The 23,497-nt window shown below is 52.3% G+C and overlaps 1 protein-coding gene across 5 annotated transcripts in view; it reads left to right on the forward strand.

Annotated features, from left to right (window-relative positions):
• LOC122381684 (polypeptide N-acetylgalactosaminyltransferase 5-like) overlaps window positions 1-23,497 on the forward strand; it is a 76,773-nt gene that overhangs the window by 18,470 nt on the left and 34,806 nt on the right. For all 5 annotated transcript variants that reach the window (XM_043366158.1, XM_043366156.1, XM_043366160.1 and 2 more), the window contains one exon: window positions 3,404-4,030. In XM_043366158.1, the coding sequence (XP_043222093.1) occupies window positions 3,597-4,030 (434 nt within the window). In that variant the 5' untranslated portion in view covers window positions 3,404-3,596. The remainder of the gene's footprint in view (window positions 1-3,403; window positions 4,031-23,497) is intronic.

Raw genomic sequence — 23,497 nt, forward strand, 5'->3', positions numbered from 1 at the left:
CTTTTCTTACAAACCTGAGTGACTTTCGGGTTGTTAATGCAAGCATTTGTTCCCATTTACACCATTATGAGTTAGAAAACTAGGCCCTAGGCCAGGACCCTGTTTCACCGGTGATAGCAGCACGCTGCTATTCCATTTTGCGAGCTGACGTCACACTTCTGGTAGTGTTGGAGCGGAGGAATAGGCTTGTTGACGTCTCCATGGAAACCCAATTTGACACGTGTAATAGCAGCGTGCTGCTATCATCAGTGAAACATGGCCCAGGGGCCAGGCTCAGGCTGGGCTGTTGACTGTTGAGCATGGCAAAAGTTGATGAGCAGCATAAGCTAGGATGACAAATTTGTGCCAGACATAACAAGCAGATTGGAAATCTGCATGAGTGCAGTCTGTATCAAACAAGATCTAAACTTTTCCGTCATCAAATTTAGATGTTTGCACTTTTGATGTGTAAAATGCAACAAATGATTAATAATCCCCGGTGAACACAGCTGAATGTCATTTATTCTCTTTGACAACAATGCGCCCGCATAGTAGTTCAGTTATCACCTCACCATACCAAGGCCCACACCACTTCACTTGAAATCTGCTCCATGAAAGTGACACTGAAAATCTGCACTGCAACATGCACCTTCTTAGTGTCTCTGCACCAGCAAGAAGATCCCACTGAAATTACCATACCTTGCAGTCAGAATGCAGGTCATCCAGTCATTAGCGTCGCCACGGGGGGGCAAGCGGGGCAGCTTGCCCCCCCAACCTCGGACCGGGCACCCCCTGAGATCGATACAGATCCGATGAGATTTTGGAGTCGGGAAAAAATGGGGGTACCTTTCTGAGAATGCCTGTGAGGTCAGACTCGGTTGGAGCGTGCAGTTCAAACCAGAATCTGACTCGCAGTCGCCAAAATCTTCAAGACTCCGAGTCCAGACTCGGAAATGTCAATGCTGTGATTCAATCCATGTTCCTAGTTCGTTCTTTATTGCATTTTACAGCTGATTTTCATAAGTTTTGGAGTGCTGACACAATTTTCGTTTAAAGCGTGAAACGAAATCTTCGCAGCCTTTCTCAACTCTCGTCAAATGTCTGCGACAGGCTCAAGTACCGTACAAGTGTCGCAGGGCTCATGAGCTTGCTTTAAACAAAGGCTCCTAAGGAGCTCCACTGAGCCCTAAAGAAGCTTTCAGAGGGCCCAAACCGGCCTCTGAAAGTCCCACTGATGTCCATGTTCTCTGAGGGCCCATACAGGGATCTTTGAGCCTTCGAACATTTCTGAGAACCTTAACTGTCCTCTGATAGTTCAGCCAAACTTTTGAGGCGACAGACTTTGCTACAGGGCTGCGGAGTCGGAGTCGGAGTCGGAGTCGGTCGGAGTCGACAGTTGTGACCAGAGTCGGAGTCGGAGTCGGAGTCGATTTTAGAAACCCGAGCCGGAGTCGGAGTCGGAGTCACCGAAAATCTGTCGACTCCGCAGCCCTGCTAGGTCTGTGGAGTCGGAGTCGGGAGTTGGAGTCGGTCGGAGTCGACAATTCTGCCCGGAGTCGGAGTCGGAGTCGGAGCTGGTTTTTGAAAGCCGGAGTCGGAGTCGGAGTCGGAGTCGCCGAAAATCCATCGACTCCGCAGCCCTGCAGTTTGCTAACCCCAAGCCGGCATCTGAGGGGTCACAGCTCACGTGTCCCTCTGAGGTCCGCAACACATGTTTATTATGTCCCTACGTAGGGTCCTTAGGGATTCGACACAATCCCCGAGCGTTCACACTGTTATCCTAGGGTTCCACCACCCTGGGCCTAGTCTCCTAGCGCCCGCCGCCCACACTGGCTTCTGAGGGCCTCACCTTGGGCTCGGAAAGCCCTAAATAAAGCACCACGTACACGTACATTTTTGAGGTGACCCACGCCGATCTCCGGGATCCTAAGCATGCTTCTGAGAGTCAGCACTGACTCTGAGTGGCCTGAAATGGCTTGGAAGTCCCAAGCCTGTTTCTAAGGGATCCCTTGCCGCTATGCCGTGCGTAACTTTTGTTTCCGTTTAACAGTTTTTATTCGTGTTTGCAGCGCTTCCTTTCGCACGAAAAACGAGAAACTTTTGTTCACACTCGAGTGAACAAAACACTTCCTCTCACTGGAGCAAAGATGAATTACTTCCGATTCACACTTCCGACACTCACTCTCCGCCGAATGCCCAACTTAGCTACGATCGGCGGCTGGGATAAGCCCTATGCATTTCACGCAAAACCTCTGCATGCATGCGTGAATGTAGGCTTTAGCAGGGTGATCCGATAAAATGGACCATTTTTCACCTTTTTCTGGGTAATGATCATGAGCGTCGAGCGTCTGCACAGGGGCCCTCTGCAGTGCGTCGGCAATCGCAGCCACTATTATATAATTCTACCAGTCGTTTTTTGTCATGAAATTTCAAAATTTCGAATTTTTCTATAAAAAATTACATGTCATAGCTAGAAGGAAACCTTTGTCACCATTTGATTCCTCGCACCATTGCGCGTCGAATGATATGTAAAACGAGTGAGTAAAGACTGGGGAAAGGCAAGTTTTAACACAACAGTTGATTTTGCCCCCCCCCCCCCCAACCGAAAATCTCTGGCGACGCCTATGCATCCAGTCCAAAGATTCTTAATTCTCAAATCCAAGTTGTGGGCTAATTCAAATTTAAATGCTGTTCATATAACACAAACAACATCACCTCCCATCACCTTGAGGATTCACACCTTTCACCCCATTTCATGTTACCCTTCAAACATTGTGTTGCCCACTCAGTATTTGTACATATTATTGTCAGTAGTCCTGGCAGGAAAAGTCTGTGATTGTTGGTCAATGAATAATAAAAGCTTCTGCAGCCAGCGAATGGGACAGACTATGTGGCAGACACCGGCGGCCGGCGGCAAAGCCGAAGAGGGTGCTCTGCTCGGTATATTTCATCTGATAGCGCGCGGAATTGGCTTCATTTTGGTGTTATATGATATCCTGATCATTTTTGGATGCTTGGGTCCATCTCCATAGAATTAGACATCCAGTGGTCTGGTCAATATGGCTAATCATCCATCATCCTGTCAATCAAGACCATCTAAACGGATAAATTCCTGGTCTGGCATCTTGCCCCCCCCCCCCTTTAATTCCCTCTGCTCGTTTCCGCCGCATATGAGTTCCTTGTGTGTTTTGAACTACGTCACAGCGCAAACAAACAAAAGGGTTTGCATGCGAAGCAGCCTTCACTGCTGCGGTGCTGTAAGCACCGATATGGTGTCACTAAATCTGCGTGTCGTGGTCGTTTTTAGTAACTCAAGAGAAAGTGAAACTGCGGCCCGCTCAAGGCGTGTAGCCGCTCACTGTACGACCCGTCACTGTCACCTGACCGTCACCTTTCCATGCCCCTTCTCTCCCATGTATTGCAGGCACGTCGGGGCCGCGCTGTGTGGACTGGCCAGCTGACGGCGCCGCCAGCGGACTGCGGTCGGCGCCAGCTGACTGCGGCTGCCGCCGTCCAGTCGGCGGTCGGCTCCCGGTCGGGTCGGGTCTCTCCGCCAGGTGTGTGCCGCGATCGCCGGTGACGCGTCCCTCCGCGCCGCCACCGTCCGACTCGCCACCATGTTGCGCAAATTCCGACATCACACCTGCAAGATCGTGCTGGCCACCTCGCTGGTCTGGCTGCTGGTGGACGTGGCAGTGCTCATGTACTATGCGGACAGCGGCTCGGCGCCGTCGGGCCGGTCGGCGGCGCGGGCCGAGAGAGACGGCGCCGCCGCCGCGGACGGGTCACGACCCGGTGGCAAGCGAGAGGCACTGGCCCTGGCCCACTCACTCAACAGCCTGGCCTACGACCGGTCAGCGCTGGTGCGTTGGGAGCCGGCGGCCGTAGTGCCCGAAAAACCGGGCCAGCCCGGCGAGATGGGCGAGCCAGTGCACATTCCGCGCGACAAGCGGGACGAGATGAACGAAAAGTTCAAGGAGAATCAGTTCAACCTGATGGCGAGTGATATGATCTCGCTGAACCGGTCGCTGCCCGACGTGCGACTGGACGGGTGAGTACCTACCGAATTCACATCAACCATTACTGAATCATGATGCACACACAGATCGCAGACATCTCTGTACAGTACCTACCGATTGCAGGCGCTGGAGAACATGGAGTCTGGTATTCATGACACTTCTATCGTTCTACGGGAATCACAAACTAAGCACGGGTTCCCGTGTGATCGGCTGGCCTGTAACAGTGGCTAGGCCGAAACCCCAATTCTGCGAAGTCCTTGAGCACTTTTGAGTTGCATTTGATAGCGATCAGTACCAATGTAGGAAAACTAAACCCTGAGGAAGACTGAGTGCTGCCTAATGCACCCATCATTGCTCACCTTCGTGCTTGCACACTGGACATTCGCACCAACCGTATTACGTAATTTGGTGTAATCCATCCGGTACTTAACAATCCCGGATGTAATGGCGACAAAGTCGGAACGTGGCTGGTGTAGGCTCACATTCACATTCTCCCATGGAGCTATGTCTGACTTTGGTTACCCACCGTAGCGACGCTCTATCAGCGTGTGTGAGACACTGCGCTCAGCCACGCTCACGCTCACGCTATAGAGTGCTCGTGCCGGTCGCTGGGCATGCACGCGACTTTACAGCTGTCGCGCGGCTGTATCCGCACCGGTACCATAAACGGATGTGTTACACGTGATCCCATTATCGGACGGCTACACGGCCTACCCGTGAAAGGCCGGTCCACACGATAGCGTTTCTTTGCTCGCTCATTCATAAACTCTCCAACTGATCGTTGTGTGTGTTGATGCACTTTGATCTGATCGCGATCTGATGAGTCGATTTCGGCCCCAGAAGCCCGGTAACATCCTGTCTGGCTTTCGTTTACCGTTTTCCTACTAGGCGAGGCATTACTCGGCTCGTTACACAGTGAATCGTGCGTTCACTTTCCCGGTTGGCTACCACCTACGCCACGCCATGGACTGCAGCATACGGTGGTCACTGTTGGTTGCTAAATTCCTCGACTGTCGCCGCTGTATTCAGACTGTCACCGGCCTCTGCCGCTCCTTCCAATCCTGTCCTGGGTCGAACACCTCAACTCAGGCATGCGTGACCGCTGACGCCGCGAGGATGTCCTGGAGCTGCGCCGAGCCGCGGTGCGTCTTGCACGTGACCACTGGTCGGGCCGGTCGGAGCGGCGGCGACCGGAGGCCGGTGACCGAGGCGCCGACCGGCCCACCGCCCGCGCGCCCAACCGGTTAACGGAGATCGCGGCCGGCACCTGCCGCCCGACCATTGTGCCACGGACGGTCCGGCGGCGGCCGGCGGCAGACATCTGCCGACTGCCGGCGTCTGTCACGGGCGTCACGGGTGTCACGCCCGGCCCATCTGCCGTCATGTGGCCGCCCCGTGCGGAGGCTGTCGTCTGTCGTCGACGGGGCGCTGTGTTACGCTGCATCACGGACCGTCGTCCGTGAGTCTGTTGTCGCCGACTGGAGACAATGCGCCGGACACGGCCTCACAGACATGTGGCCATGACGCTCCACTCGGCGGTCATTCACAGCGGAGCACGCTCAACAAAACGGGGCGCCAACAGCGGACGGATAGAACAGAACATACAGCTGGTAATGAACGCTCAACGGAACAGCGCGCCAACAGAGGACAGGTGGAACAGAACAGAACAGACCACCTCTAATGAACATGCTAGACAGAAACGAGCGGGGCTAAAGTTGCTGATGGTGTGAACGTTATCGTGAACGCCCAACGCGAACACAGGAGTATGTTGGACCAAAGATAGTGTTAGTTGGAAGCTGGTTCATCATAGCTGGGCCTCAGTTAAGTTAATCACTCTCACAGAGCAGCATGTGACTGACCAGTAACGACCGGAAACCTCTCTAAGATCGACTGAGCTCTCGAGCATCGCGCTCCAACTAAGTGCCCATTTGAGACCGAGCTGAAACGTGACTTGGGAACGAGAGCTATAAAGTGGGCGTGCTACCCTTATTGTGTCTGCTGGACGTGTTTTTGGGCAGTATAGCTTGTTTAGTATTCGGAGGACTTTCGACTATTCCAGACGCTCTGAATCTGAAGCCGTAGCATTATCCATCAGTAAGATGCAAGTTGAAGTGATACAGCTGTTTGGGGCTCACGCAAAGTCCTGGTGTTATGTGCTAGCTGCAGTAGCATAGAGAATCTGCTAGGATTTGACCGCAGATTTCGCAGGACGGCTGACCGACTACGGATCGACTACACGCTGTAGATTGCAGAATCGTGCTACATATAAAACAAATTTCATAACTAAAACGTTATTTGACGTATCACCGTATCGGCTAATATTGTTCGCGTAATAGCTGGCGAATTGCGTGTCGGAATATCCCTTGAGACCTGAACCAAATCCAATGTCTTCCTTCTCACGTGTGACGGCCAACGGTCATCCGATCGTAAAGTTTCAGCTCCATTAGAGACGACATCGTCCGCTATCCTGAAAAGTCAATCCACGATCCGGCATTGGTCAGCCGTCGAGCAAAATCTACGGTCCGGTCCCATTGTGTGCCCACGGTACCGTCGTGAGTACTCAATGGAGCGTCCATGGCATTTGGCGACGCTAGTATGTCCTTATTGGGCAATGTCCAACAGTGATGTGTATTCAGGACGTCGCTGATCCTATCATGCTATTGTCGCTATTGTGAGTGCACGAAAAGGCGTGACAACGGTGGTATAAGTGGACCGAATGGCCTTGCTCCCTCATTTGCGGCATTGAAGACTCGTTGAATCGATACGAATGGCCTAGAAATGATCTAGTATGCCGGTACACATAACGCTTGTTTGCTTTTAGTTTTATCGCCCGGCAACACTCCATTCCAGCGGCTTACCCGGTCGGTACAAGTGCTTTCGTTGCCAGTTCGCGCAATGCTGCTACTCTGGAAAGGCTAACGGCAACTATCACACTTTCAGTGAGGCCTGTTTTCTAATGACACGGTGGTTGTGCATGGTAGATGGCTGGTCAATGGTCATCTTTCGTGGCATGGCAACGGGGTGTCGTGGCAGCCACGTCACCATTCGATAGCCGGTGTCAGCGCTGGCCGCTGACGTAGTTACGTTCGGAGAAGAGGCGCCATACGCACCCTCTCTCACTCTCTCCCTCTCTCTCCCTCTCTCTCCCTCTCTCTCCCTCTCTCTCTCCCTCTCTCTCTCTCTCTCTCTCTCTCTCTCTCTCTCTCTCTCTCTCTCTCTCTCTCTCTCTCTCTCTCTCTCTCTCTCTCTCTCTCTCTCTCTCTCTCTCTCTCTTTCTCTCCCTCTTCTCCTGGGCGGCTGTGGGTACCTGACGGCCACGGAGAGACGTGCTGTCATGCTGTATGGACAACTTGGAACTCGACATGAGTCATGTGTACGAATTGGCGAGAGATAGTCTGTAGAGTGACTTACTCTGTCATTGTCTCACCGCCCTGGTTTTATGCTATTATGGCGTGCTTGACCTTCCGGCGTATTGTCTCGGCATAATTCGTCACTTGAAATTATTACGACACTGAAACAGTCGTCTGGGATTATGTTTCCCCAATTTAGGCTGAGATAATGAGGTTGAAATTGTTGGGATATTAATTGTTCCGGTTTGTCTCTCCCCTTGCTGTTCGCTCTACTAGGCCGTAGTTTCGGCAGGACGGAACTTCGATACAAAAGCGGCCTGTCAATAACTGCAGTCATGTTTCTTATTCCTCGCCTCATGAACCGTCTGCTAGTGCTGACGTGCATTCCGTCAACTATGTTCGGTGACGTGTACCGATCATTGATGACGTTTACCGACCTCCGCTGACGTTTAAGGACCTCTGATTGGTGTCATCGCTCGACCTCTGGGACCGGGGTGGAGTTTCCTGTCGCCATCTCCTCACATCCTCTATGGGGCGGTGCCGACCGCGGCTGGCAGCTCCGACCGTCACCTAGTGACAATGCCGGCCGACCTCCGCGGCGCGGCGCTAACGGTGCTGCTATTGACGCGCCACATTGGCCGCGGCACGTGGCACGTCACGTCTGTTACAGCACGCTCGGCCACGTCACGTCTGGCGCGTCACGTCTGCTGCTGCATGAACAGGCTCATCGGTGTGTGTGTGTGTGGGGGGGGGAGGGTCTTGATATACCTAGATTAAATAAACTGTTCCAAAGTAATTACTTGTATAATGTGCGCCGATGGAAGTGGAAGTGCTTCTCTTGCTCCCCACCGGAGTAGGTAGATGCATAGATTTCCACTAGCCAGTGCTTCACTGAGAGAAATGGACCTCCACCAACGTCCATCGGTGGAGCGAATCAACCGCTCACAGCACGGGAAGTTCAACTTTATCTGTGACAGTTATGGCGCATTGCTGATGATTGAAGACTCACCTGTAATGGCCGTTTACTGGGGAAATATCAGCGGTTCGTTACCGCGCTTTTCACTCTCAATTCTACCTCAAATTTGTACACCGATTCCGGTTAGTCGTGGAACCGGTCGTTATGGGTCTCCAATAGAGTGTTGTCTCGACGCATTGTAAGCACGTGTGATGTTTTTTGGGCTGTGTCCAGTGTTGGTGTGACCGTGACCGACCGTGTCGGTGGGTAAATGGTCAATTTGTGGGCGGTGTCCAGCTCTGTTGTGGTTGGTTACTGGTGTGTGTAGGTATCAGTGTGGTATGTGGGCGGTTGCTCACTGTGGGTGGGGTTCCACTGTGGTTGGTAGGTGTATCAGTGTGGTCTGTATCTCGCAATGTGTGTAATGTGTATGGGTGGATGGTAGGTGTTTTGTGATGGTGTTGCGCGCTGCTGTGACCGACCATCTCAGTGGCCACTGACCAGTGACCACTGACCAGGGTGTGGGCGTGGCACCGACCGCCGGGCGTGGGCCTGACATCTCATCTGGCGGCTTCTGTGGCGGCGTGGGACCATTATCAGCTCGAGTACCACACCATTTGTAATACTCAGCTGCAGTAATAACGCCCGACCGTAATACCCGCCCGTTTCCAGCTGCCGTCGCCTCAAACACCTGTCGTCTGTTGTTACCGGACGGTGTTGATTGCTGTAAGAGCAGTTTCATTGGACGGCTTTCCAGCCACGCCACTCCACCGGACCGTGCTACAGTGTCACCGGCTGGAGGAGCGTGAAAAGGAAAAGAATTACTTAGCATGACAATGAAAAGAGCAACTAGACCATTTCGGCCTTGTGCGGGGATGATCCAGTTAGACTCCTTTCCAAGTGGGGTTCGCCGGCGCCAACCGTGCGGACTCCGGCCAGTGATGGTCCGATAAGCCGTGTCCCGTTGCAGCAAGGCGTTGATCCTGATAATGTGAGAGATGCAGGCCGCACTCTCATATCCGTCCGCTAAGACTTTCACTTTGTGTCGTTGCCAGTTTCATATGTTCTCACTCTAGGCCGGTATGAAAGACAGCGATGCCATTGTGTCCATCACTGCTTCAAAAACGCCTTGAAAGTAATTTCAACGCGGTCTAGCTCAACCGGGCTTGTTATAGAGGGGTGATTGATGATTGTTTAGCTACCTTTGCAGTATCGGCAGAGCGGCAGCTAGCCCCCAATTTATACACAGCTATGTTCCGGGATTCCCGCTACGACATCCCCGGTGGACGCCAGGGAGCATTATTCATTGCACTTTGCCACTTTGAATACAGACCATTCCTGTCATGCATGTGCATAAATTGGGAGCATGCATCATGCTGCTGCAGTAAATGGCCCTTTTGCGGCCGACGTGCCGAGAATCGGTCGAGTGAAATGAATGTAACCGGGATATGGAACCTGACTGTCCTGGCGATTTCCTTACAAAAGTGGTAAGAGGTTCTGGGTGATGCATTGCGGTCTCCGCTACGGAACGGCAGCCTTTGTCGTCCATTATTCCGGGCAGATCAATGCTCTGCTTCCGGTCGCTGCATAGTGAATATGGGCCTGTATTCTGCCGGCCATCGATCGTTGGATCTATAGCCCTTAAATTCTTAACATCCACGACTGTGGACCAATCGTATGTGCTATTCATCACACTCCTGAGTGCTGGTCGTCAAAAACCTTGTCTGAAGACCCTACAGAAGTGACTAATCTGCTGTACCTTTTTGTCATGGTGCCTGGTGTTCTGAATAGAATGGTTGGTCCTTTTTCATTCTATTCACGTGTGCGCCAGTGGTCGTAGGCCGAATGTCGATGCGCGGAAGCCGGCTCCACTCTTCTACCTGTGCTGCACACCTGTGTTGCGTAATGTATAGCACTGGTACAGCTCACTTATCCGGCTCATCCTATGCTGTCAAGAGTAGAGGATACGCGTAAATTCACATCATCGTTCTCCTTAGCGTCATGCATAGACCTCTGTATACAGAGGTCTATGTGTCATCCGACGCCGTTTGCCTCCACTTCTGTTCAGCTATTTCAATCGGTCACCATATGATCCTGCCACTCAATATCCCCAGCCGACCTCCCCGCCGCCACCCCCGCGCCAACGGTGACCGGATGTCTACGAGCTGTGCCTCTCCGGACGAGTCAGACGGGTCGGACCGGTCCCGTTATCGCAGGACCAGTTTGTGATGCGACTCACCGGCTGTGCTTTGTCGGCCGCGTCTGTGGAACGCTGATCGTGACTCGGGTCGCCTGTGCCTCTACCGATTGGCTTGTCTATCACAGCTCGCTGGTCGTGGCTCGAATCACTTCTGCGTTCACCTATTAGCTCGTCCGATGTGGATTAGCAGTCGTAGCTCTCCTGTCGTGGCTCGCCGACTGTATTCGTGACTCATCTGTCAGTCTTGACTCAGCTCGATCACATATGGTTTCACCTTCCGATTCGCCCGTTGAAGATCGTCAGTCGTATCCCTCCGTTCGTGCTCGCCGCTGACCCACCAGCCCTGGCTCACTCTCCCCAGCCCCGCGTTGCTGTCCAGTGTAGATAGCGGCCGCCGAGCCTGGGTGCCGACCAGACTATACAGCACCACAGACGTATCTGACGGAGCTGTATGGGGGCCCTAATCAGCCGCCGCGCCGGCAGGAGAGTGATGGAGCGGCTCGTCCCGTGACATTGCTGGATATGGGGCTCGGGAAGGGAACAAGCCCTCTGGATGAAACTTTTCGAATTTGGGAATGTTTGCTGGAAGAAATAAAACAGAAGAAAATTGTTCATATATTTTCTATGTTTTGCTAGTACCCAATATAGAAATGTCCGAATTGAGCGGTGCTACTTTTCAGATGTGCTTAGTTCTGAAAAGCCGACCTTTTTGCACCTCCTCGGTTACCTGCCTCAACTACCTTATGCATTGTGGCTGCCCTTTGCATTTCTTCCTCCATGGTGCTATTCGTTATCAATATCATTCCCTGATGGCTTGCGGCTATCCCGTTTACGCTTCGCCTAACTCGATTAATACCGTTTTTGCTTACATCTACACGACAGAAAAACGACATTAGGCACGGTGCACTTGCGCCATGTCCAGTCATCGACTGGTTTTGCGGCTAGCAGGCCCTTCAGATGCTAGGCGGCGGAATGGCCAGCCTTAGGAACAGTGAGACCGAACGGTTAGCTAAAGACTTTGTGGAATTACGTGGTCCAGTAAGGGAAGATGGCTATTGTCCAGCCTTAGTGCATGATCGGACGGTTAGTCGCAGACTGTCAGGAAGCCACGTGGTCCGTTCTCAGATATTATTGGTGACCTAGCAGTCAGTCTCAATAAGCTCTGTGACCAGTCAGCCAGTCTGCGAAAGTGGGCGACCGGTCTGCCAGTTTAGGAAGAGTGTAGGCAGCAGCTGATGCAGACCCAATCCTATTTCTGCTGATGATCGCAGCTAATGATCCAGTCGAAATAGAGTCTGGATTAACCATTCCGCTGCCGGAAGATACAATGGATTGGGATCGGATCGGAACTTTGAAAGGCTGCCCGAAATAGGCTGGTCCAGATTGGCCTGCAGGTTTATGTAAATTTTATGGATTCTGGCTATATGATTGGATAAGCTACCTTTTGATGTACAATTGGCGTGACGGAGATCATATTATTAGCATATTTTTCGTGATATAAAATGTCTCTTCAGTTCCATGAAGCAACCATGAAATACAGGGCAGATGTATCCCTTTTCTGGGTCATACGACGTAAACATGGACTATAATTGCACGTAATTTGTGTTCACATGGTCTCTCCAGAAGCGTGCATTTGCCGGCATTTTTCATTCCCAGTGATGTGATCCGTTATCGTTACCTGCCGGCATTGCGGCGTCTGCCGTCATACAGGACGATCGATGCAGCACACCTGTTTCGTCGGTGTCTGTCGATGGTTGTTGGCCTGTGGTCTGTGGTGCCCTGTTCGTGCTGACCAAGCAGCACAGGTGCCGATGCCTGACTGCCTCCGTGGTAGATGCCCTGCTTCATGTCTTATCACCATAGTTGCCGGTACCTGTTTAGTGGTTATCCATGGTATATGCTCCGTGTCGTGTCTCACAAGCCAGCACAGATGCTAATACCTAGCTACGTCTGTGGCGTATGCCCCGTGTCGTGTCTTACCAGCGAGCACAGGTGCGCACATAGCCGCCTCAATGGTTGAAGTCATATACCAGCCATTCCAGGTGTCCGGATCCAGCCGCGTCCGTGGCTTACTCTGCTGCCCTCCCGAGTAGAAACGTGCACTGATGCTGTAGATAACAGGTGTTGTGACTTGTGAGTGTTAGTAATTAGAGCCATATTTTCGTTAGCTTGTGGCCAATATGTTCCTTGTTATTAGGTGTTGTCTTTATCCGCTGGGACTGAGAGCGGATAAAAACATAGATGACTGATGCAACTGTTCGTTGATCAGTCGATTGATTCGGCAACGAGCAACGTTGATCAGTCGATTGATTGATCAGGCAACGAGTGATTCTTCGTTGCCATAGGAGTTGACATAGATGACTGATGCCATCACTGTCAACCGTGGAAGCCGTATGGCTACCCATCTACGCTGGAGTACGAAAAACATCATCTCATGTTCCTTGTTACTTTTCAGTATTATATTTTTTCGTTACCTTTAACTCATTCAGCTTGCGCATTCATAGTAACTTAAGCATTCGGCTTTTATCACAACATTTGAGAAACTTTGTTATTGAATTTGGACGTAAGTCTACCGCATTATCGTGCATGGTTCGTACTCCTTTCGTAGAAAGCAGGATTCAGGCTGCCATTGCGAGACTGACTGCGATGAAGTTCACACTTCAGTGCAAAGTACAGAAACTGCTGAGAGTGTCGCCAAGTTTTGTTCCGACTTACTCAAGAATCAAACAGTTTCGACGATGGCGCATTCTTAATTGGAAAATGTCGGTAGGTACTCGACGACTGGTTACGTAAGCTGCCATAGGAGGAAAGTTCACATTGCTATTCTCATTCCTGGGGGCTCTCGATCGTTTGTGCGAATGATTCTTCGTTCTTTGGTTCGTGATGACTGGTTGCAGATGGCGGTAGCGTTGCCCGCTGATGGGCTGGCGCAGGTGTATGCCGAGTTTGCGTGCGGCGGTGGCGTCTGATCGATTGACCTAGGGTAGCGTGCCGACCTCGTGCCGGTCTGCTGGCCCGTCTGGGGCCTGTATTGGGAGGATGGCCCTGAATGGCTCAGACGTATCCTCTACAGTTAGTTCGATTATGTGGAGGATTTGGGGACCTGTTTGTTCGGAGCCATCCGCCAGCTGTTTGTGAGTTGTATGTGATGCTTTTTGGACCGCTGTATGTGGCACAGTGAGCCGCTGTATGTGGCACCTTGAGCTGCTTTACGAAACTTCTTGTCCAAAACTATTCTTATCACCGGAGGCGGCTGCCTATGCGCTGGCTCCTGGCTTAAGGCGTTTCCTTGACCCGCCAGTATTGAGGATGGTCTCCCGGTCTCGAGGAAAAACGGAGCAAATGTGACGCCATTCGACCGATATTGGACCAGACCGGCTCATGTAACGTAACGGTCGGCTCGCTCTCCCCGCCGGCTCCGCCCTCACACGTCACACCTCCGCAGTCCGCACCGGTTCCGCCTCATTTTGACCGCGATCCGTGAGTGATGTAACCCGCAGCCGGCCGAAATTGCAGCCCGGATGAATTCTGCATGCCTGATTTTGTAACTCCGCCGTATCATTCTGCACGTATGAATATCCTGAACAGGTTCCTTTTGTATCCATTTTTAGCTTCTATGAAAATTGAAAGGAGTTCTATCTTCCATTGAATTCCTGCTATGCTATCTTATCTAACATCAGATCGTATTGCAGTTTATATTTAGAAGCACACATGCTCTTTCTGTCCAACAAGTCGTGCATTTTTACACATTATTCAATTATCCTTGGTATTATTTTGCATCATTTACTTTAGCTTTCATTTACATTATTTTTATTTATTTAAAACGCCACAGGACTACAGGAGGGTGTGCTAGCGCAACTACGATTGACCATTTTTAGTTCTCTTTTTCGCATTTTCCATATCACGGATTCCATCAGCCCTAATAACTAACGCGTCCTGCCTTCGAGAGCGCCATCAGGGCCTACTTGTAACGCTTCTGATCGCGCCGCCGTGCCGGTCTCACCGCCAGCAATAATTCCGCCGCTGCAGCGGTCGGAGGCGAGCAGAGTTTTGTGAGCGTCCTCCGAGCTCCTCCAATCGGGCTCCCACTCCAGCGGGCGGCTGGGTGTGTGGGAGCGCGGACCGGGACCCGACCGGCTGCCTCTCTCGGACGTATAACGGGAGTTCCAGCCGCCGCGCGGGGAGGTGGCGATGCTGTGGATCCTCTGGGCCGGCGCTGCTCCGCGGAGATGCGGGAATGGCTGTGGGGGTGGGGGCGGGGTGGGGTGGTGGTGACGGGGAGAGTGGTTGCTATCGTATCCAGAGCATGCCGCACCGTGCCGGACGAGTCACTGGGGTCTGGTGTGATGTCTGGTCTGCTATCAAGAGCGTTACTACAGCCACAGTGCCGGACGAGTCAGTCTGTCTCTGTTGGTTCTCAGGTCTGTCGTCGATAGCACTGCTGCAGACCCTGCCAAGCCATGCTATCCAAACGGTAGTCGGGCCCTATTGGTCTCTGGTCTGGTTTTTGAATTTTGCTCCCGACAGGCCGAGGCCCTGGTCGGGGTAGGGGGAAGTTACTAGCTGGCAATTAGCCAGATCTTCCGTTTTACTTTACTTTAATGCCGGCTATGTTATTCCGGCCCAAGGCAATATTAAGAACAAAGTTTACGTTAGCCCGGCTCATGTGACGTCCGGTGGAAGCAAGTGCAAGGGAAAGCCAGAAAGGGTGCCAGAGTGGCAGTGCCGAGAGGGATTTTGAGTACTTACATTTCTTGCTGCTGAATCTTGATGCTGAAATGTGGCAGTGTTGTAATGTGTGCTGTTGTTGTGTTGTGAGTTCCACCAGGAAAGTCCTAACTAGAAAAACCTGGTGCCTATCTTAGAGGGCAAAACCTGTGCGCTTTTGCCGAATTGCACAGGAAAAATCCCTTTGCTTTGATATTACGTTACGTTATATCGCTAATGTGTAGGTGTGTTTGTGGAGCTATGTGTCTCGAGTGGGCCTCAACCTTTAAGAGGGATCCCTGTCGAGAACCGCGAGAGGGATGGGCAGGTGCCGATTGCCGCCGCCGCCGCCGGAGGGACGCAAACGCGCGCGCTCGCAAACATAGACGAAATCACGGCGCAACAAGAACAATGGAAACAAAAACAATTACGATGAAACCACGAGAGAAACCAAGAGAAATCAAGAAAAACCAAGAGAAAATCATGTGTCCAAGGAGTTGGGGGAGGAGCCCACCGCCGCGTGCCAGTGGTCCCCGCGGCGGCGACTGGTGCCCGTAAGCTCGGGGCTCCTACAAAACCCCCACCAAGTGCTGACTGGTATTATTAGAGAACTGACGTTTCAGTGCGGACTCCAGTGACGTAACAATCCATTAAACGGGTCGTTGCGGACGGCATAGTGCCGACACCTCTTTCTCCAGGCAGATGGGGGGCAGAGGAGCCCGCCGCCGCGTGCCAATGGTCCCCGCGGCGGCGGCTGGTGCCCGTAAGCTCGGGGCTCCTTAATTGACATGTCCAGTATCCAGGAAATCAAAAAGATTGAGTCCCGCGCCCAGAACCGCTATCGACGGCTGGCCGACCACGGAACTGAGCGCGAAACTGAGCGCGAGACTGTGCTATATGGATCGGTCTAGCCTGGAATTCTTCAGGAAAGAAAAAAGCAAGTCGAGTAGATCCGGGTGAGAATCGCCGAGGAGAGTAGGAATTGAAAGTGCAAGTTGGTTGTGGGTGATATATTGGATTATAGGTTGCCTCTCTGCTTGATATTGGGGACAGTGGATCAAGAAGTGTTCAATTGTGTATCTTATGTTACAACGTTGGCAGATTGGAGGGGGGCCTTGATCAAAGATATATTCATGTGTCAATTTAGTATGTCCGATTCTAAGTCTGGCTATAATTACTTCTTTAAGCCGGGTATTTTGATAAGCAGTCGACCAGTGTCCGATAATTGGTTTGATTGGGTGAAAGTAGTAATGTGGATTTACGTCCCATTCAAACTGGACATACTTTTTGTAGGATGTGTAAATGACATTAAGATAATCTGATACCGGGCATGGGAGGGAGTTATTGGGGGGATCACGGAGGCTGGCTTTGGCCGCTTTGTCCGCGCGCTCATTCCCCACAATATTCGCGTGACCGGGTATCCAGATTATCTTAACTTCTCTGTTTTGGTCGGTGATTTGATTAATTTGTCTTTTAATGTCTCGCGTGATTGGGTGCGAATCATTATGGGCCGCTGCGATTGATTGCACTGCTGCCTTGGAATCAGTACAAATCATTAGTTGTCTATCAGGTTTGTTGATTACGTGTCGAAGCGCTGCACTGATCGCGTAGAGTTCGGCCGAAAAGATGGAGTGGTTATCGGAGAGGCGGGTGGATTGTGCGAATCCTTTTATATAGAAGGCGGCTCCGGTCTTGTTGTCCGCCCGAGAGCCGTCTGTGTATATAAAAGTATGGTCTTTATGGTCGTTTTGGAATTCGAGGAAAAGTTGTTTCATTTCATCAGTGTTCATGTCTTTTTTGTTGTCATCGAAGAGGATGAGGGTTTGGATGGGGTGCCTAGTCCAGTACGGGCTCAGTGGAGGGTTATCTAGAACCTTTGGAGTTTCTATTTTATAGTCCCTAAGTATGTTTTTAAGGTGTCTTCTTATTGTTTGGTACTTGTATTCTCTATGTGTTATTATGTTATTTTCTGGTAGGTTACTGAGTATAGCGCCGTATGGCATTGTATCTTTTCTTGCCATTACTTTCGTGTAATACCTTATAAGCTGGTATTCTCTTCTTCTTTCCAAAGGAGGAATGTTTGAATCAACACGGAGATTCGATGAAGGCGAAGTGCGGAGTGCGCCAGAAATAATGCGAAGAGCGGAATTCTGGATACTCTCGACCTTGTTACTGAGAGTAGTGGATATATTTGTTAGTAAAAAGGCATTATAATCCAAGATGGATCGAATCAGAGATGTATATAGAAGTGTCAGTGTTTTTCTGTCGGCGCCCCAGTGTGTACCAGAGATACATTTCATGATGTTGAGGCGCCGGGTGCACCTTCCTGTGATGTCTGCTATGTGTTGTGTGAAAGTGAGTCCCCTGTCCAGTGTGATGCCTAGATATTTAAAGGTATTTGTTTGCGGAATCTCAACCCGGCCCAAACGGAGCGGGCGTGGAGGTGTGGGGTGTCTGCGTTGTTTGGAAAAGGTTAGTGAGGCTGACTTGTGGGGAGCAATTTGCATTCCCCACTTGTCACACCATTTGTTTACGTGGTTTAGTACCGTTTGAAGTTTTTGGTATGCCGCATTCACATTGTGGTGCGACGTCCAGACCGCCAAATCGTCCGCGTACATGGAATAGTGTACGTTATGTGTTACATTGTGTATATTGTCAAAGATGTCATTTATATATATAAGGAAGAGCGTCGGGGAGAGAGGACTTCCCTGAGGGACGCCGTGATCGAGGTTATGTAGGGTTGAGTAGGTGTTGCCTACTCTGACTTTGAAAGTGCGGTTATTAAGAAAATTACTTATGAAATTGGCCATTCGGCCGCGTATTCCCATGTTATGTGTTTTTATAAGTATAGCTTTGTGATGTACTTTGTCGAAGGCTGCTTTCAGATCGAGGAAGAGTGCAGCTGTAACTTTATTATGGAAAAACCCCTGTTGTATCGTGTCAATAATGTGTATCAAGTTGTCAGCTGTGGAGCGTGCTGGTCGAAATCCGTTTTGGTGTTGTGAGAGCTTGTGTTGTGATTCTAGGTACACTCTGATTCGATTGTTGACCATTCTCTCGACGATTTTAGAGGCACAGCTCGACAATGAAATTGGTCTGTAACTAGCTGGATCGGTGCTATGTTTGTCTTTTTTGAGAATGGGGATGATTATACTTTCTCTCCAGGAGTCCGGAAAGTGGCCTTCAACCCATAGCTGGTTGATGACCTTGAGAAAGTGTTCAAGGCCAAAGGGGGTTAGTTTTCTGAAGAACATGTAGGGCAGTTTGTCCGGGCCTACCGAAGTATTCCCACACTTTACGATTGCATGTTGTAGTTCATATAGGGTGAATAGGTGATTGTAATGTTCTGTGTTGTCGGATTGGAACGTGAGTGTTGATAGAGTGGTGCTGAGGTTGTTGTGTATAGTGCCTGAGTAGTTGTTGTTTGAGGATATGTTTGCATAATGGGCTGCAAATTGTGTGGCAACTGCTTGTGGGTCTGTTGTGAGTGTGTTTTGTATAATCAGTGACGGAATTTTATATATCTTTGGTTTATTGATGCGGAAACATCTAAGATGTTCCCAGACTTTAGTAATGGGTGTGAAACGGTTGAATTTGTTCGAAAAGCTTTCCCAAGACTCTTTTTTTGCTGCGTTGATGACTTCTTTTGCGTTCCTGATTTCGTTCCTGAGCTGAATTTCATGAGCAACACAGGGGCAGGCCCTACATTTCCGTAGGGCTCTGCGGCGCCTCGCGACTGCTTTTTGACAGTTTTCCGTCCACCACGGGGCGTGTTTGTAACCCTGTCTTTGCTTTGTCAATGGGACAGAACGTTCAGCTGCTTCGCCTATTATCTGAAGGAAACTTTCTATGTTTACTGTATCGTTGTCATTTACGTTATTGTTTGTATTGTCGTTGAAGCTAAGAATGTCAAGTTGTTCATCTATGTCGTCCTGGAATGTCGTCCAGTCCGCTTTGTTAAAGTTCCATTTCGGGAGGTATGTATTTATGGTTGACCTTGAAGAGGATTCAACTGTTATATGCATAGGATAATGATCACTAAAGTATTGGTCGATTTGCACTTTTGGGGTAAAAAGCAAGCTGATTTCTGGAGAAGTAAGCACAAGATCAATTACCGAGTATTGATTTGTTCCGTTCATGATTCTGTGGAATGTTGGTGATTTGTCATTAAGACAAATGAGATTATGTTTGTTAATGATGTTGTAAAGTGTGGTGCCGCGCTGTGTTATGTTGTTGCAGCCCCAGGCAGTGTGGTGAGCATTAAAATCACCTATTATCAATTTAGGGGAGGGGATTTGGCCAAAGAGTCGATCCAGTTGTTGGTACGTTACGTTAATACTAGGTGACAAGTAGAGAGAGATTACATTAACGTCTCGCTGTGCAATTTTGATTGTGGTTGCAACGTAATTTAGGTTAGAGTCAAAGTTAACTTGATGATGTAGAAGGTTGTTAGAGACATACAAAGCCGAACCGCCTCGGCGTGGGGAATCGTTTACGTTATTGCAGTAAAGAGAATATCCAAAGAGGTTAAAGTTATATTTAGTCGAGTCAGTGTCGAGGAAGTGGGTCTCTTGGATGGCGGCTACTAATGGCTTTTTATTAACTATATATTCACGGAATTCCGCCCAGTGGGATACTACAGAGTTAGCATTCCACTGGAGCAGGAATTCCTCCGTGTGTTGTGGCATATTACTGTTTCTTTAGAGCGGACCGAGTGAGCGGGCCGGACCTGGCTGACTCCAGCACATCCAGGTCGGCCAGGCTCAAGGGAACGGTGTTGTTCCGGCGGAGCGGTGGAGTGTCGTGGGGCGGCGGTGAGGGGGTGGGGGCGCTGACTATGGTAGTGTCTAGCTCGTCGAGCTGTAGGGAGATAGTGTCGGCCTCTGACTGGCCGCTGCCGAGGCTCTCCGCGGAGCCGCTCGAGTGTTTGGAGAGGCGGGACGGCCTTGGAGCGGGGTCGTCAGTGTCGGTGTCGGTGTCGGTGACGGACCGGACGGAGGGCGAGGCCTGAGGGGTGGCCGGTGATGACATGGCGCCGGCTTCTGGGTCCTCGGTAGTGCGCTTAGGAGCGGGTGGCACGGAGCGTGCCGGTGGTGAGGCCACCTTGTGGGTCGCGCCTGGGGCCGGCAGGGGCGGCCAGTCGTCCCCGGCGAGAGGGGCGGTTGCGGTGTCGGTCGGGCGGGCGACGGCGGCGGCGGCGGTCGAGCGGGCGGCGGCGGCGGTCGGGCGGGCGGCGGCGGCGGCGGCGGTCGGGCGGGCGGCGGCGGCGGCGGTCGCGGAACGGGTGGGAGGGGACCCGATGTCCGACGGCGGGTGAGGGGCGGGGAGCAGCCCGTCGGGCCGCTCCTCCCGGAACCACGTGGCTCCGTTGGGCCGACCGTGGCCTTGGGCCCGGTGCTCCGCGCGGCGGTTCTTGACTTCCGCGCGGTGCCACTGCCTGGCGTCCTCCGCGATAGGGCACCGGCGGTCCCACGCCGGGTGGGGACCGCCGCAGCCGGGGCACTGTTCAGGGCCGTCGCACTTTTCGGCGTCGTGCGGCCCGCCGCAGCGGCCACACATGGGCTGGCGTCGACGGCAGGCGCGCTTAGAGTGTCCATAGGCCCAGCACTTAGTGCAGGGGCGCGGGGCCGGGACCCAGGGGTCCACGGGCACGGCGAGGTACCCGCATCGGATGGCCTGCGGGAGGATGCGGCCGCTGAACGTGAGCCGGACGGTGGGGTTCGGCCCAAGATTTTGGAGGTCGCGGGACCGGAGGCGCTGGACCCGTACGACGCCCTGGGTCTGTAGTTCCTGAAGGAGCTCCTTGTTTGTGATCTCGGTGAGGGCGTCGGAGCGGACCGACCCCTCGACAGAGTTCAGCCGGGTGGCGAGGCTGATCGTGACTGGGGTGCCTCTGAAGGAGGCCGTTCGCATCATTTGGATCGTTTGGGTTTCCGTTTTGGTCTCGATGAGGAGGGCGCCGCTCCTGAGTGCTTTTAGTGAGTTCACCGGACCGATGTATGAGTCGATGGACCGGCGGAGGGAGAAGGGGTTAGTGTGTCTGAAGCTTCCCTCCTTCCTTGTTACCAGCAGGAAAGCCGGTCCCTCGGGTATGGCCTGGGAGGGGGGGAGCTCGGCGGGCTCCTCGGAAGGGTGACCCGGTGCAGGGTCGGTGGTCTCGGCCGAGTCCATGTTGTTGATGTAAATCTCAAGCGAATAGCAAATTTAATGTAGAGTAAGTACAGATAAAGAATCACTAGCGGGCGGAGCCGCAGATTACAAAGCTAAGCCGACCCGGATAAAAAAATTGGGCGAAGAGGGCCGGCGCTGCCGGTGGCCTCGGATGCCCCCAAACAACGACAAAGGAGAAAGGAAAGGACGGGGAGGGAGGAGGACAGACGCCTCAGAGAGTGGGAAAAGAAGTGGAAAAGAAAACCAACTATTTGACCTACCTACAATGAAACAAGTCACAAAAGGCTGAAGGCCAGGCAAGGCGACCGGTACCAGGTACGCGGACTGCGCTGCAAGAGCGTGCGCCCACTGCGGAGACGTTCCTATCGGTACCGTCTCCACGAGTGTCCTGCTGGTCTGGCGTCAGGGGCACCTCTGCATGACCGCTTTCGTACCGTGCGCGCCGGCATCGCGTCATTCAGGCGTGCAGTCAGCACATGCATTCAGGCGCCGCCCGGTGCAGTGGCGACTGGCGGCGCTACACGCGCCTCGTTGCTGTGTGTAATTGTGTATGGCGTGCTTTATGCCGGCTGATGGGACATCAAAAGGCCGCTTAGCTGCAACATAACTTTGCCATGACTTATGCATTTTCCTTCGAATAAACTTGTTAGTTGTTTTGCATCCAAGCAACTTTCACATAAAGGAAGGGTAATGCCGTTTTAAGTAATAGATTCCACACCATGTTTTATGCATCGGCCTCTTCTAATATCCTGGGAAACATGAAGCGATACCTCAATGTCACGTTCTTTTGGCGGTTTTGGCAGTGCCAGAATAGCTTGATTGTCTGGCCCGTATTCTCCCGTAGCTCAATTTAACGTTACCCAAGCCACGCTGAATATCCCGCCGCCGTTACCTCGCCGTTGTTGCCAGGCCTGAATTTCTGGTTCGGGTCAAGGGTGCTAAGCAGCCCAGAGCCAAAGGCGTCTAGACTTGTTCCTGTCCCGGCCGCTTTATCAGCCATTCAGACAGTGACGACATCCGGCAATTCTCTCAGACTGGTGTGAAATGCTGGATCGGTCATCTCATCCGCTGACTGTCTTGAGTGTCTGCCCAGCGCCTGCCCAACGACTGCCTCAAGGCCACACAGCCGACATTCTTGTATCACTCCAGCACGTCCAAACCCATCCTCGGAGCACCGATTCCGGCGCAAACCGATACAAACCGGTGGTGCGGTCTGGCGGGTCGTGACGCCCCGTCCGGCTGGAGACGTGCCGAGACGACCTGCTCTGCTGGGAGCACCCGGCCGGCGGGTGAACGAACGGCACGACCGGTGACGTCATCGGGTGGTCGGTGACGTCACCGACTGCCGATACGGTCGGCTACCGCTCGGAAGCAGGTGGAAAAGGGCGGTAGCAATGTTTCATGCTCACTCTTCCATATCTTCCCTCTGTCTTCCCTGTCAACTGTCTGTTACTGTTTCTGCAAAGAAATGGAGCGTGGGATAAAACACTCCCGAAACTGTCTCGCCTGTAGGTGATTGCAGTGGGCCTTGCAATGTGAACGGCGTGCAGTCGTTGAAGCGTTGCCTGTTCCGTAACGCACAGTGCAACTTGTCTGTGCCAACGCCGGTACTTGCGGCGGCCCATTACATGTCACCCCGGGGGCTGTTATCGCTCCGGCGTGGCGGACTAGGTCGGGCGTGGGCGGGTGGGAGGTTCCGCACCTGTCTCAGGCCCCGCCGGCTGCCCTGGGGCGGCGGAGGTGACGGCGCACCCATCCACGTGTCGATGACGTGGCCGGAAGCTTCCCCTGGCGGTTGGTACTGGGAGGGTAAACGGATGTGTGAGAAAGGTGAGTGTAGGGTGAATGGATGAGCGAGAGGTGGTGAGAGGGAAAGGGATATTTCTGCTTTGGCATGACAAAGAGACGTGACGGATGGGGACAAAACGCCGAGCCGCCGAGATTTGTTAGCCAAATGAGCTTCAACCTGCCTCTCCGTATGCGAAGTTTAACTCCGTGTGCCGTCGCAACCTCCTTAGTCCTTATCTTCCGTCACCCTGCCCCGTCCCGTCGCGTAGCGCCTGCGTCAACCACTGCGGACAGGCGGGGAGGGGGACGCCTTTTTCACGCGCGTCCG

Source organism: Amphibalanus amphitrite, unplaced genomic scaffold (assembly GCF_019059575.1).
Source record: "Amphibalanus amphitrite isolate SeventyFive unplaced genomic scaffold, NRLGWU_Aamphi_draft 000125F_arrow, whole genome shotgun sequence".
NCBI classification, from domain to species: Eukaryota; Metazoa; Arthropoda; class Thecostraca; order Balanomorpha; family Balanidae; genus Amphibalanus; species Amphibalanus amphitrite.